We start from the raw sequence: 16,269 nt of genomic DNA on the forward strand, positions 1-16,269 counted from the left end.
ATTCCAGGCTGTGCAGCAGAATACTACCAGAGGTGCCACAGCCGAGGTGCCCAACCGGAAGGTTCGTCAGTCGGCAGGACCTTTCCCAAAGGCTGAGTGGTCGACAGGACATGGAACCCGCTTGACGTCTCGTCTGGGTTCGCACGAAGGGTTGTCAGTCGGCGGGACCCACCCGAAGGCTCATCAGTCAGTGGGACTGGTAACCCGTCCAAAGGCTCGTAGGACTCCGGGATCGGGAACCCAATCGAAGGCTCATCCGACAGCGTAACCGGGAAGGAGATGGAGACATTAGGCGCTAGGAGTGGGCTGGTAGTAGGGTGATCCTGTAATGCCTCTAACACCTTCAAGGTGGGCTGCAGGAGGCACCCCCGGGACCTAGATGGCCGGATGAGGAGAGGAATGTTGATTCGTGGGAACTGCTCCAGTCCACCGAGAGCGTGGGCCGACCAGACATTGCATAATGGCGCCAAAAATGGCGACGCCTGCATGTGAAATATATGCAAAAGGTACTTCATTGTGTAGTGGCATATGTATCTTCTATCTTGTTATTGACGGGTGGGTTACCAGAAGACTGGCGGATAGCTAATATCCCTTTTATTCAACAAGGACAGTTGGGATAAGCCTGGAAACTACAGGCTGGTGAGCCCTACTTCAAAGATAGGGAAGTTGTTGGAGAAGATTCTGAGACAAAGGAGGCAACTAATTAGTGGGCATCAGCATAGAGTTATTTGAGTAGGCAACTAAGAAAAGTGATAGCTGTGGCTTATATGGAATTAAGTAAACCTATTGACAAAGGCCTACTTGGTAGGCTGGTCCTGAAGGTTTAGCACAAGGGTCCTGAGGCATGTCAGAAAACTGGATCCAAAATTGGTTTGGTGATAAAAGACAGAGGTTAGTTCTAGATGGATATGTTTTTCCCGATTGGAAATCTGTAACAATATGCAATTCTATTTTAATGTGCTTGTGTCAACTTGACACACTGTAGGAAAAATTTGATGAAGCTGGAGAGTGCGCAGAAAAGATCCACAAGCATGTGGCCTGGATTGGACGGGTTGTGTAATGTCAAAGAGATTGGATAAACTGGGTCTGTTTTCCCTGAACCGGATCAGACTGACAGGTGACACGATAGATTAATAAAATAATGAGATTTTATCATTTTAGAACTATAAAATGATAGGATAGGCAAAATCTATTTCCCTTGGTAGAGGTGTCTAAAACTAGAGGGTGTAAGTTTGTGAGAAGGAGGAGGTTTAAAGGGAATCTGAGGGGTAAATTTTCACACAAATTTTCATTGGTCTGGAATGAGCTGCCAGAGGAGATGGTAGAGGCAGGAACAATAACAACATTTAGGAGGCATCTAGACAGGTACTTGAATGAGACAGGCCTAGAGGTGTATGGAATTAATGAAAGCAAGTGGAACAGATAGGAATGATGGTCAGCATAGTCCTGGTGGGCAAAATAGCCCTTTTCTATGCTGTAGAACTCAATGATGTTTAGATATTTGAAACATTTCTGAAGGGAAAACATGGACTCGTTTCATACCTCAAGTCCTGTAAAATCCACAAGTCCATACTGAGATCTGTACCATTGTATTATGTCTTGAAGAACTGATGTTCTTGAAACAGTCACCTGAAGTTCAATAGCATTCTGAAGGAAATAATTTCACTCATGACTAAAGGTTTGCAAATGCAGACAGTAAATGAGAGACAAAGTAAATGAAGAAGACTACCATGCAGTTGTTAAAAAACATTTTTGATGAGAGAAAAATACGTTATTTTCCACTGCAATATTCTAATAGGACTAGTGGATGAGAGAGCAGCTCTCTATGAACCAGTTGGTGAAAGAGGCCTTTGTGAAAAACCCTGCACCACCTAAAATGGGAGCAATAGGCAGGATCAGGACGAGTGCCAAGTGCCACTCAAGGCATGGGCGGCCTGGAGTCTGAACACATGTGCAGCGAGAAGCCAGACTGTGGACAAGATAGGGGGGGACTTGAAGTGTGGTCAGGACTGAGAGTTTAATTTAGCGATACAGCATAGAAATAGTCCCTTCGGCCCACTGAGTCCACACCGACCATCGATCCCATACACTAACATTATACTAACACTAACAGATGTCAGCTTGAGACCAGGAGCATGGCTTCCTGATGGGCCGCAGCCGTGGTCATGCCAAATATCAGGCCTGGTTTGCTGCCACGGTAACAAGAACAAGCCCGGAGGGGTTGCCGCCGAGCCCGGCCTCTGCTCGCCTCATGGTTCGGGAATAGGAGAGGGAGTGGAAGGAGACAGTGATGGACACTGGATAAAGAGCCCGGTGAGAGGGCCCGGAGGGTCTTACCTTTCATGCCTTCAAGATGGGCTGCGGGATGAGCCCCCCAAGGAACAAGGACTGAAGAGCTCCAGGCGTGGAGAGGGACATTGGATCGCGGGACGACCAAAAAGGTGAAGGCTGCAACGGGCTTTGTGGCCAGCTGCAGCTGGGACTGTAGAATTATGCCAACATGGCACCTCTTGCATATGGACTCAGTGGGCTGTTCTGTTCATATTGTACTAACTGGAACTATTGTGCTTATGTACAGGGACAGTTTTGCTGAAATGTATGCAAAATATGTATTTCACTGTACTTGGTACATGCGACAATAAATGTACCATTGAAATGTACCCAGGATGGTTGGGGGAGGGCTGCAGGGAACAAGTGAGGAAGAATGGGAAGAGGTCAGAGAACAAGGGAGGTGAAAGGGATACTCAAAGTCAGAAATGTGGTGCAGGTATTGTGTTTGGTTGGGACGATCACTTGGAAGTTATACTTACGTTTTGCATTATTTCGGTTTCCAGCTTTAAATATGCAAGCTTTGTGTCGATATTAAAGATGCAGGGATAAGGAATTAATTGCCCTAAGATCTGCAAAAGGCAAAACATATACGTAATATTAACCTGATCATTGTACATTAGTAAAAGTTGTGCGCTTTATATATTTCAGGAAGGTAACAAATGGTCTCTATCAGATCTTTCTGTCCTGGGCCTCCTCCATTGTCAGAGTGAGGCCCAGCACAAATTGGGGGAACAGCACCTCATATTTCGCTTGGGTAGCTTACACCCCAGTGGTATGAACATTGACTTATCTAACTTCAAATAGCCATTGTTTTCCCTCTCTCTCCATCCCCTCCCCCTTCCTAGTTCTCCCACCAGTCTTACTATATTCTATCTCTGTCCCGCCCACTCCTCTGACATCAGTCTGAAGAAGGGTCTCAACCCGAAACATCACCCATTCCTTCTCTTCAGAGATAGTGCCAGTCCCGCTGAGTTACTCCAGCATTTTGTGTCTACCTTCGATTTAAACCAGCATCTGCAGTTCTTTCCTACACATTTTGTCTCTAACATTATGTCATGAATTGATGTTGTCTTCAAAACCATTTCACAGTTTGTCCACAAATGCTGTACGGTAACCCTCATTATATCGACCATGGTGAAGGGGGGAAAAATGGTGTCCGTTATGGCCGATTATCCACTACAACCGAGTAAAGTATTATTGTGTCATAAGTCAGAAGGAATAGGAGTAGAATTAGCCCATACGGCACATATCTATTTATTTATTTATTTGATTCTTTATTTCAATCAGAATAAAATAATAAAAAGCAAGTGTGAAACAGCATACAAAAAACAAAACAAGAATATTTATAAAGTGTCATAAACAATATTTATAAATAAATGAAATCTTATGTGTCCGAAAAGGAGCAGGAAGAAGCCAAAGCTTATTATTTCCCATCCCTTATTCAACTGCTTATAATTATCTTATACAAATTTAGCAGCTATATGTATACCATATGTACACCAGCAGCTATATGTACACCAAATTATTTATATTTATACACTAATCAAATATTTACAAAGCCATACAAAAAAAGAGAAAAAAAGAAAAGAAAAACCCCTCATATACTATACAGTATCTCTTAGTCATATATACAACCTATCACCCTATAATCACCCTTCCCAATACAATCAGTATAACAAATATCCCATTCACAAGCACCTATCCTCATCCCAATATCCTTTAAAAAAAAGTGTTTTTGTACATCTTTTTAAACTGAATTATGTTTGTGCTAAGTTTTATCTCCTGTTCCAGACCATTCCACAAATTTGCCCACAGATTGCTATGCTCATAATAACAATAATAATAATAATAATAATAATAATAATAAATACTTTATTAATGCCCTCAGGGAAATCCAGATGTCCAGAAGCCACCAACCAACAACCCCACACATTCAGAACGAAAGCAGACAAAAAATACATAAAATATAATATGAACAATACCTGAAAGCAACGAATACTTAAAAAGACCTAATAATTAACTATTAAAAATGCAAAGCATCCCCATACAGCATTATAAAATCTAATGGCTGCAGGGGTGAAAGATCTCCTGAACCGCTCTGTTCTACAGCACACGGAGAGGAGCCGGTTGTTGTTCTGTGTGCTATTTTGACTCTACAGAATTTCATGGAGAGGGTGCCCGGAGTTGTCGAGGATGACCTGCAACTTGCTCCTCATACACCCCTCAAGCACATCCACCACAGAGTCCACTCTCCCTCCCAGCACTGAGCTAGCTCGTTTTACCAGCTTGACCAACTTCTTTCTGTTTTTAGCACTGATGTTGTTGTCCCAGCATACAACAGCGTAGAAGATGACACTTGCAACCACAGTATAATAAAACAGGTACATCATGTCATTGCCTTCTGAGGAAAAAGAGTCTGCTCTGTCCTCTTTTGTAGTTGATGTAGGCCGTTATGCATCCAGCCATCCTGTCGATGTCCATACTGCTGTTGAATTCCTGTGGCTATATCAGTACGTCCCAGTCTGTGCATTGAAAGCAGGCCTTCAGTGATTTCACTGGCCTCTGGAGTCCACTTTCTAAAAGATGGTTGTCCTGGTTGACCGGGTCAAATCTACTCCGCTATTACATCATGGTTGGTCTATCTCTCCCTCTATCTCTGCCTTAAAAATAGCCACTGACAACCCCCACAGCCTTCTATGGCAAAGAATTCCACAGATTCACCAACCTCTGACTAAAAAAAATTCTCCTTGTCTCTTTCCTAAAAGAGCGTCCTTTAATTCTGAAATGTAGTTGAAATAAAGAACTGCAGATGATGCGTAAGGACACAAATGGACGTACAGTGCTGGCGTAACAACCAGTCTAGCAGCATCTCTGGAGAACATGGATAGTTGACGTTGGAACTCTTCTTTGAATTGATTCAGTCTGCTGAGTTACTCCACCAATTTGTGTTGTTTCACCTTAAAACTAGGCACCGATGTTGCTGGTCTGTACCTGCTTCACCAGCTATCACACGGTCCAGTTGAAGTGATGTTGTTGCAGCTCACGTTGTAGCCCCTTGCAAGACGGGCTTAGTCACCATGGGGCTCCCTGCTCTCTCACCAGGTGCCACATCTTCCTTCACTTTGTCCACTCCCCACTCCACTGCCTCCTCCTGTTGCTTTGTCCACTCTGCCGCTCCACCGCCACCTCCTCCTCCTTCTCAACCGCCGTTGTCGGCATCTTCTAAGGTGGAGTATGTCAGCGACTTTGGGGTAGAAGGGGGTGGTGAAGGGGAGGGAGGGGGAAGGGGCTGAGTGGACAGAGCAATGGCAAGAGGAGAGCGGTAGGGAGGGGAGTGGACAAAGTGATGTCCGACAGGAACAAGCAGCAGCTGCTGAGAGGGGAGGGAGCCCAACGGTGATAAAGCACGTCCTGTCATACCATGCGGAGGGTGAAGGTGGGTTCGCTGGTGCACCGTGCGAGCCGGGGGTGGCATTGGAAGCCGGGGGTGGGGGGGGGGGGGGGGGGGGAGGGGAATGTTGTAGTGCGGGTGGTCCGTCCACCTGCTATAACCAACATTTGTTTTCAAGAAGTCTATTAAAATGAGGGTTTACTGTATAGTGGACTCAAATAAATATATTTTGCAAATGCTGAAATAAATCAAAAAATGCTGGAACCAGTCAGCAGGTCAGGTATCCGTGGAAAGAAAAACAGGTAATGATTTAATCATTAATTTGTCATTGATATGGACTCATTACTGATAACTACGTCGCTTTTGAAGAACTGATAATTATCTCTTTCTCCTGCAGGAACAACTGAAAAGCAACAAAATAAAGACAGAAGTTGGTAACATTTAGGTTAGTCTCTATCTTTCCTCATGTACCGAGCTTGTTTTCTTTGTCTCAATGGGTGGCACTCTTGCTTCTTCGGAAGGGTGCCGACCCAAAAGGTAATTTGTCCATTCCCTCCACAAATGCTGCCTGACCTGCTGAGTTCCTGCAGCACTCCATTTTTCCCCTAAATAGTGGCCAGTGTCGCCAGATTATCTGTGCGAGCAAGATTTGTTGTCTCGTGACTGATATGGTTAACATTTTCAGAAGCAAACATGCAACAGAGATACTCTACCTTACGAAGTGCTGTATGGTGCAGCCTCGCCCATTGTAACGCGTGTGAGTGAACTCCGTACATCATCCGTGAAGTAAACACAAGATAAATGTCGGAGATCCAAATGTTGAATCAATGCCGAAGACCTTAACTGCTTAGAGTTCAGAGATAAAACAGAGAACCCCCCCCCCCCCCAATGTCCATGCCGACCATTATCAAACACTCATTTAAACTCGTTCTATGATATCCCACTTTCTCATCCACTTCCTACACACGAAGCAACTTACAGAGACCAATTAACCTACAAACCTGCGCATCTTTGAGATGTGGGGGCAACCGAAGCACCTGGAGGAAACCCATGCAGCTCACGGAAAAACATGCAAACTCCACAGAGACAGCAACCGCACGCAGGATCTAACCTGGGTCACCGGCACTGAGACAGCAGCTCTATAATTTGCATCACTGTGCTGCCCACCACTGCCCTCACAGATATTTCTTGCTTTTCTTATTTACACCCTGCAAAGAGATCTTCCTCAAATAATGTTTTGGAAGGGTCCGTTTCAGTCTGAAGATGGATCTTTACCCAAAACATCGCACATTCCTTCTCTCCAGAGATGCTGCCCGTTCTGCTGAGTTACTCCAGCATTTTGTGTCTATCTTCCTTGAATAACATGGTTTGCCAATCTTCCATCCAAGAACAACATTGGTTATGTAGCACCTTTAGCACAGCAAAATGCCTCAGGCCATTTCAGTAATCAGACTTGTAACTCCCACTGAATAGTAGTTTACCTCTTGTTTGTATTTAACACAATTTAGGGTGACACAGTGGCACAGCTGCCACCTCACAATGCCAGAGATAAAGGTTTGATCCTGACCTTGGATGCTGTCTGTGTAGAGTTTGCACGTGCTCCCCATTCCCTAGGGTTTCCTCCCACATCCCAAAGATGTGCGGGACTGCAGATTAATTGGCCTCCACAAAAAAATGCCTCCAATGTGCAGGGAGTGGAAGAGAAACTTGGACAGACGACAGCTGAAAGAAAGTCATCCACAATATATTGCTCGGGAATAAATGATACGTTGATAGCAGGATACAAGAATGGTGGTGTGCAAAAGCATAAGAAAATAGATCAGCATCCAAAAGAAGGAAGTTGGGTTGAACTGTTGAAGGTGAGGTGTGTCAAGGGATGCGTGTTCATGACCATTTACGGTCAAAGAGAAAAATAATATAAAATATGGGCCAGAAAGAGGAAGCAATCACAATGGAAATTGGCAGTCAACAGGACACATGAGGAACAAACTTGTGATGCAGTCAATCAGAGAGCAAGCCATACAGGTTCCATGTAACAGTGTGGTTACCTCCAATTTTAGGCAGCCAGTCAACCTCCCATCCATGCACCCCTCTCCCCGCTAATTTCCTCCCTCTGGCTTTACAATCCCACAACCCTTCAAACTTGTCTCACACCTTCCTTCCTTCCTTCCTTCCGTAACTTTGGCCTTTGTTCCAACCAGCTGCCTATCAAAACCCGCCTCCCTTGCCTGTGTTGTAATCTAAAATGTCACCCATTCCATGTTCTGCAGAATGCTGCATGCCTGCTGAGATACTTTATGTCCTTTTGAGTATTGGCCAGCATTACTTTGTTTCCACAACAGTGTGTAACCATTGCCTTTGTCAAGTATTGGTTGCAACCAACTTAAATTTGTGGTGCTTCAAACTAATATATCTGTACTCATAGCAGTTTAGTTATTAAACATGTCTCTTAATTTAACTTGTATTTGAATATTGAAAATAAAACAGAACTGGCATTGGCAAATGTTACTGTGTTCTTGCACCCTTCTGTATTATACCATGTGCTTCCTGGATACCCAATGTTTATAGTGGAGAATACAGGTAGGATAGTGGAAATAACAAAAGGTATTTGGAATCCTGTGGTTCTATGTGGCTCATGATGAGCAATGAGCAACAGTTGCAATCACTATGAAGATAAAATGAGAACACCACTTCATGTACTGTATTTCCTTCCTTACAGGAGCACAGTAACATTTGCCATTTCTAGTTCCATTTTATTTTCAATATTCAAATATGTTAAATTAAGAGGCATGTTGAATGACTAAACTGGTATGAGTACAGATATTAGTTTGAAGCACAACAGATTTATGTTAGTTGCAAGTCAATGGGCGGAAATCCTGGGGGGGAGGGGGAGACCTGCCCCCCCGTATTTAGAGAGGTGGGGGACAATCCCCCCCATGTTTTGAAACATGCTGCAGCAAAATCGCCTTGGAATTTTGCATTTTTAAAAAGCTCTCAGGATTATTGAGTACTGCAGAACGGGTAGACGAGAACGGAGTCGTTTATCACTTGATTCCTCTGAGACGAAAACGATTTGTTAACTGTCACTGTTAGCGCTTGTTAACTGCTACCTGTAGATTGAATTTACTTGAATTTCCTTTATTGTCATTCAAACAAGTTTGAATGAAATTTCCTACCATGCAATCATGATAGTAAAAAAAGCAACAAAACACACAATTTAACACAAACATCCATCACGGTGAATTTCCTCCAGATACCTCCTCACTGTGATAGAAGGCAAAAAGACTTATCTCTTCCCTGCTTCTTCTCCTGCGGTCAGGGAGTCAAACTGCTGCGTCGAGGCGATCAATGTTGAAGCCCCCGCTGGGCAATGGTAGATCCCGCGGCCGAATTTAAGTCGCGCCGGGTGATGAAAGGCGTTGCGAACGGGCCGATTCAAGCCTGACGATTCGGGGCAGACGGAGCTGCTGTTGCTGGAGCTCCCGAAGGTCGGTCACCATCTATGGACTTGTGAGCTCCCGATGTTACCATCCACAGGGCCCGCGGCTGAACCTTCCGAAGTCGAGTCGCAGCTGCAACGCCACCACAGCCTCCGAAGTCTCCCAGCTCCGTGATGGTAAGTCCACAGGCTTTGCGACCAGAGCCCTCAGGTCGTTTCCAGTTGGAGGCCACCAGCTCCTAAAATCTTGCAGGGACTAGCTGCAATTCCCAGGTCGGCTCGCCTGCCCCGTGTCTGGCTGTAGCGCGTAGATTGGCTCGCCTGCCCCGGGACTGGCTGTGGCGCCCAGGTCGCCTGCGTGCCCCGGGACTGGCTGCAGTTCTCTAGTCGCCTGCGTGCCCCTGGTTTGGCTGCAGTTCCCAGGTCGGCTTGCCTGCCCCGGGAATGGCTGTAGCACTCAGGTCACCTACGTGCCCCGGGATTGGCTGCAGTTCGCTGGTCGCCTGCGTGCCCCGGGATTGGCTGTAGCACCCAGGTCGCCTGCGTGCCCCGGGATTGGCTGCAGTTCCCAGGTCGCGAATACTAATTGCAACAAAATACAGGCCGGATGACTTCTAGTTACGGGCCAGATCCGGCCTGTGGGCCGCAGGTTGCCGGCCCCTGCCCCAGATGTTCGGCCTCATTGTGTCCCCCATGTTTTAAAAACAACCAATACTTGACAAAGACAATGGCCACACACTGTTGTAGAAACAAAGTAATACAGATGCTTGCTGCCATTCCTTAATAATAAAGAATGAAATAAATGATTTTGGAGAACATATTTCATAATTCCATTCTCCTTTCACTTGATAATCTTAAACTATCAATGTTCACTTAAAGAGAATTAACAGTGACATTCAGCCGTAATCAGTATATTCCATTCTGAATAAATGATGTACCTCATTCATGAATTCATCCAATCGTATTTGAAAACGAGGAAAGTTTCTGACCACAAATGGCTGCAAAAAATTACAAGAAAGTTAGACATAACAGAATTTGAGGGGCATGTGGATAAACACATGGGATGTGGCAGGGAATAGGGGGATAGACCATGTGCAGGCAGATGAGATTATGAGATGGTTAGATTTGCATCATGACCAGTGCAGATATGGTGGGCCGAAGGGCCTGCTCCTCTGTTGCACTGTTCCATGATAATATTACAGAGTTGTTTTACAAACTCGCTGCTTGGGCTTTATATTTAGGATATTTGCCCAAATGTAGAGCAGGGGAAATGTGAACAGCCTTGATTTTGACTTTATGCTTTTGACCAATAAACCAAGAAGTTTCACGTTCAAGTTTATGTAACATGAAGATGCTCTTCATTGTAAGTCAGATACATTAAAAATTACACCCACTGTGCGGCAAATTAGTTTATTACATGGAATTCCTCCACGTTATACAACTAAGAGTGAACCCGGACAGAAAATGAATAGAAAGGAAACAAAATTTACATTGATGGGCAGGAATAACTGGCAAATAAACTAGAAGAATCTCTCTTTACGTGACAATTGAGATCGTGTAAAAAACTTCCATAAAGAAAATTCCAAAAGGAATTGCTATTGTGTTGGGAAAGGAAATACTTTCTAAAATGTGCTGGAGAAAATAAAGAATTGGGATGACTGACAAACTCAAAGAGGCAACAAACACAAAATGGGCTGAATGACCTCCTATGCTGTCAAAATTCTAACATTGAGAAATATTGTTTTGAGCAACACTTTCTTATGAATAGATAGATTGACAAACTCACAAGCTGAATACAAATGTTATTATAAATCATTGATGAATAATTTGTATTACATTTTTTAATTCAATTTCTGCAAAAGCTCACTTAGAAACATAGAAAATAGGTGTAGGAGGAGGCCATTCGGCCCTTCAAGTCAGCACTGCCATTCATTGTGATCATGGCTGATCGTCCTCCATCAATAACCCGTGCCTGCCTTCTCCCCATATACGTTGACTCCACTAGCCCCTAGAGCTCTATCGAACTCTCTCTTAAATCCATCCAATGATTTGGCCTTCACTGCCTTCTGTGGCAGGGAATCCCATAAATTCACAACCTCACCTCTCCCCTTTATTCTAATACTGTGGCCCCTGGTTCTGGACTCGCCCAACATTGGGAACATTTTTCCTGCATCTAGCTTGTCCAGTCCTTGTATAATTTTATATGTTTCTATAAGATTGCCCCTCATCCTTCTAAACTCCAGTGAATACAAGCCTAGTATTTTCAATCTTTCCTCATATGACATTCCCGCCATCCCAGGGATCAATCTCGTGAACCTACGCTGCACTGCCTCAATCACAAGGATGTCCTTCCACAAATTAGGAGACCAAAACTGTACACAATACTCCAGATGTGGTCTCACCAGAGCCCTATACAACTGCAGAAGAACTGAAATCCTCTTGTTATGAAGGCCAACATTCCATTAGCTTTCTTCACTGCCTGCTGTATCTGCACGCCAACTTTCAGTGACCGGTGTACCTCCCCCTTACCTAACCTAACCCCATTGAGAAAATAATCTGCCGCCAAAGTGGATAACCTCACATTTATCTATATTATACTGCATCTGCCACGAATCTGCCCACTCACTCAACCTGTCCAGGTCACCCTGCAACCTCATAACATCCTCTTCACAGTTCACACCGCCACCCAGCTTTGTGTCATCCGCAAACTTGCTAGTGTTGCTCCTAATTCCCTCTTCCAAATCATTAATATATTCGGGTAAACAGTTGCGGCCCCAAAACCGTGCCTTGCGGCACTCAACTCGCCACTGCCTGCCATTCTGAAAAGGACCCGTTCACTCCTACTCTTTGCTTCCGGGCTGCCAACCAATTTTCTATCCATGTCAACACCCTACCCCCAATACCATGTGCTCTAATTTTTGTTTTTTTTTGTTTTTTTGTTTTTGTTTATTTTATTAGAAGTTAATACAATACAAAACAATACAGTGGCACCTAATTTTAGGTGCCAACTATGTCATACCGTAATCCATTCCATGTACAACCTCTAGTTTTATGTTATGAGTAGGCAAGACAAGAAAAAGAAAACAATAGAAAGGGGAAAGAGTGGAAAAATAGATGGTAGAGAGTAGAAAAATGTGAAGTGTGGATATAAAAAATAAAAATAAAAAAATAAAATAAAAAAGAAAAGGTGGAAAGTAGAAATAGAAGAAAAGGCCCCTTAAAAGAGAAATTTTCAAATCTATATTCGGAGATGTAGATCTATCCACGTCATGAACTGAAATCAGCAATCCTTATGGTACCGCTGCATCACATGATTCCAAAAAGTCGATAAAAGGAGACCAACTCCTTAAGAATTGGTCATATTTATCTATTAGTCGGAGTCTCATTTCTTCAAGGCGTGCTATGTCCATCATATTCCTAATCCACATTTTAACAGTTGGTATGGTTGTATTTTTCCAAAATTTAAGTATCAATTTCTTTCCAATTATTAACCCATAATTAAAAAAAACATTTTGGTCTTTATTTAAATTGGTATCTTCTCCTATTATTCCAAATATAATCCATTCCATTTTGGGTTCTATTCTTGACTTGAAGAGCTTTGTAAATATATCAAATATATCACTCCAAAATTTATTCAACATTATACATCCTACAAATGAATGTGTTAAATTAGCGTTTTGAAACAAACATTTATCGCATCTGGGAGAGACGTTTGGATAAAATTTATTCAACCTCGTTTTTGAATAATATAGTCTATGTAATAATTTGAATTGAATTAAATTATGTCTTGTATTAATAGAACAGTTATGTGTATTCATCAAATACTTTTCCCATCTATCCTTCGAGATCTTTATCATTAGCTCATGTTCCCAATCTTCCCTTAGTGCTTCTGTTGAGGGTGATTCTCTATCTAATATATTATTATAAAAGTATGAAATTAATTTTTGTGAATCAGCCTTAATATTCATTGCTTCTTCTAAAGGGTCTAAAAATATAGTTTGAAATCTATGTATATATTTCTTCATAAAGTCACATACCTGTATATATTTAAAATATTGACTATCCTTCAATTTAAATTTTAATTTTAATTGTTGAAATGATAACAGTTTACCCAATTCATACATATCCCCTACTTTCCTAATCCCCAGTCTATCCCATTGTTGATATGTGTTGTCGATGAGAGAAGGTTTGAATGCGGGGTTGTTCAATAGTGGGGTTAGTATGATAAATTATTTAATTTCAAGGATACTTTTATTTGTTTCCAAATTCTTATTATATTATGAATAATTGGGTTCTTCTTGTATATTATACTATTCAATTTTATCGGTGAGAGCAGGATCGTTCCTATATCGTGCGGATAGCACTCCTCTTTCTCCATTCTTATCCACTCCAACTGCTGAGTGGAACTATCCAGCCAGTACATTATGTTCTTAATATGCACTGCCCAGTAGTAATACATAAAGTTAGGTAATGATAAACCCCCAACTTCTTTAGATTTGCACAAATGCTTTCGTTGAATTCTATGTGTTCTGTAATCCCATATAAAATTAGTAACAGTGGAATCTAGTTTTTTGAAAAAATATTTTGGAATATATATTGGGATCGCTTGAAACAAATATATTAATTGTGGTAAGAAAGTCATTTTTATAGCGTTGATTCTACCTATCAATGAGAGCGGAAGTGTTTTCCAAAATTTAATCATATCATTCAGTTTATTTAATAGTGGTATAAAATTGGCACTAAATAATGATTTGTGTCTTCTTGTAATTTGAATACCCAGATACTTGAATTTTTCTGTTGCAATTTTGAAGGGGAATTTTAGTAAGTGTCTCGAATCCTGTGGTTTTAAAGACATAATTTCGCTTTTATCCCAATTTATTCTATATCCTGAAAAAGAGCCGAATTCCTCAATTAGTGTTAATAAGGTGGGTATACTCGTTTGTGTATTAGTAATATATAAAAGAATATCATCAGCATATAGTGAAATTTTATTCTTTGAATCCTTAGTGTTATATCCGTGAATATTCGGGTGATTTCTAATCCTTTCGGCCAACGGTTCTATCATAAGGGCAAATAGCAATGGTGATAAGGCACACCCTTGCCTATTACCCCTTGATAAGTAAAATTTTGGAGATAGCGTATTGTTAGTTAATATTCTTGCCGTAGGTCTATCGTAAAGTAGTTTAACCCATCTAATAAAATTCTCTCCCATATTGAATTTTTGGAGTACCTTGTATAAATACTGCCATTCTACTTGATCAAATGCCTTCTCTGCATCCAGCGTGATAACTGAAATATCTTCATTGTCCTCATTATGAGAGTACATTATATTGAAAAGCCTTCTCAAATGATTAAATGATTGTCTTTTGGGTATAAATCCCGTTTGATCCGTATTTATTAAATTGTTAATATAAATATTTAGCCTTCTAGCTAGAATCTTTGCTAAAATTTTCTGATCCGTATTTAGTAGTGAAATAGCTCTATAAGAACCCGGTTCATCTAAATCTTTATCTTTTTTTGGTATAAGTGTTATTGTTGCTTCTGCTAGGGTTTCTGGTAGTTTATTTTCGGTATAAGCCTGCGTGTATAAATTGAATAATCTTGGTATAATTGACTCCTGAAATCTTTTATAAAATTCATTACTAAAACCGTCTGGTCCTGGGGTCTTCCCATTTTTCAGTGAGTTTATTATTTGTTTTATTTCTTCACTAGTAATCCGTGCTCCTAATTGCTCTTGTTCTAAACTATCCAATTTTGGGAGCTTGCAATTATCTAAAAAATTTGTAATTTTACTTACATCTGTATTTATTTTAGATGTATATAAATTGTGATAAAATTGGGCAAACCTCTTGTTAATATCCTTAGGCAGTGTTAAAAACTCACCCTTATCTGATTTAATTTTAGTAATAGTTTTTTCCTTTTCTCGTTGCTTCAGTTGCCTCACAAGTAGTTTATGTGGCTTATCCCCAAATTCGAAGTGTGCTTGTTTTGTAATTTGGAATAATTTTATTACTCTAGCCGATAGTATTCTATTGACTTTATATTTCAATAAAGTTATCTTATTATGTTTATTTATGGTTGGGTCAGTTGCATTGTCCAGTTCTAGTAGTTTTATTTTCTGTTCTATCCGCTGAAGTTCTCTTTTATTTTCCTTATTTTGAAAACTTTGGTAAGAAATTATGACGCCGCGAATATATGCCTTAAAGGTTTCCCATAATAGCGGTGCAGAAATACCTGGCGTGTCATTTATTTCGAAAAAAAGTTTTATTTGTTCTTTTATATACTCATAACCCTGCGGGTTATTTAATATATGTATATTGAATCTCCAAAAAGGTTTTATACTCGGCATTCCCTCAATTTTAAGTATAAAAGTCAATGGTGAATGATCAGAAATAATACTATTATGATATGATGGTTTATTCGTATACGGGATTAATTTTGTGTCCAATAAAAAATAATCAATTCGCGAATAAGTTTTGTGAACTGATGAATAAAATGAGTATTCCCTACCGCTTGGATTTGCTATTCTCCAAATATCAGCTATGTTATTATTTTTTATATAAGTATTTAAAAATTCACAGGTCTTAGTTTTAACAAGACGCTTCCCTAGCTTTATTGATTTATCTAAGTATGGATCTATAACACAGTTGAAATCTCCCCCCATTATTATATTTTGATAATTATGCTCTGCGATTAAATCTATTATTTTCCTAAAAAATTGTGGGTTATCAAAATTAGGCGCGTAAATATTTATCATAGTTAATGGTGTATTGTAAATTTCTCCCGTGACTATAACATATCTTCCCTCTTTATCAGATATAGATTTCTTTAATTTAAAAGGTATTCCCTTCCGAATTATAATAGCCGTGCCTCTTGCTTTAGAGGTGAATGAGGAGTAATAGGTTTGACCTATCCAATTTGCGCTTAATCTGATCTGAGTTTGTTGTTTCAGATGTATCTCTTGTAGGAAAGCAATATCCATATTTAATGATTTTAATTGTGCCAGAATTGTACCCCTCTTAATTGGCTCATTCGCACCTCTGATGTTCCAACTACAGAAGGTGAGACCTCCGATATTTATTCGACTATTATCTTGCATTGGCTATTA

At 41.0% G+C, this 16,269-nt stretch overlaps 1 protein-coding gene across 1 annotated transcript in view; it reads right to left on the reverse strand.

The window, feature by feature from the left end:
• The window catches only part of LOC116978563 (probable E3 ubiquitin-protein ligase HERC3), a 76,714-nt gene that overhangs the window by 17,762 nt on the left and 42,683 nt on the right, over window positions 1-16,269 (reverse strand). Inside the window, exons 15-18 of the mRNA XM_033029833.1 lie at window positions 10,100-10,159; window positions 6,436-6,537; window positions 2,811-2,900; window positions 1,543-1,647 (exon numbers count right to left, since the gene is read on the reverse strand). Of these exons, the coding sequence (XP_032885724.1) occupies window positions 1,543-1,647; window positions 2,811-2,900; window positions 6,436-6,537; window positions 10,100-10,159 (357 nt within the window). The remainder of the gene's footprint in view (window positions 1-1,542; window positions 1,648-2,810; window positions 2,901-6,435; window positions 6,538-10,099; window positions 10,160-16,269) is intronic.

The sequence above is a fragment of the Amblyraja radiata genome, chromosome 1, assembly GCF_010909765.2.
Source record: "Amblyraja radiata isolate CabotCenter1 chromosome 1, sAmbRad1.1.pri, whole genome shotgun sequence".
NCBI classification, from domain to species: Eukaryota; Metazoa; Chordata; class Chondrichthyes; order Rajiformes; family Rajidae; genus Amblyraja; species Amblyraja radiata.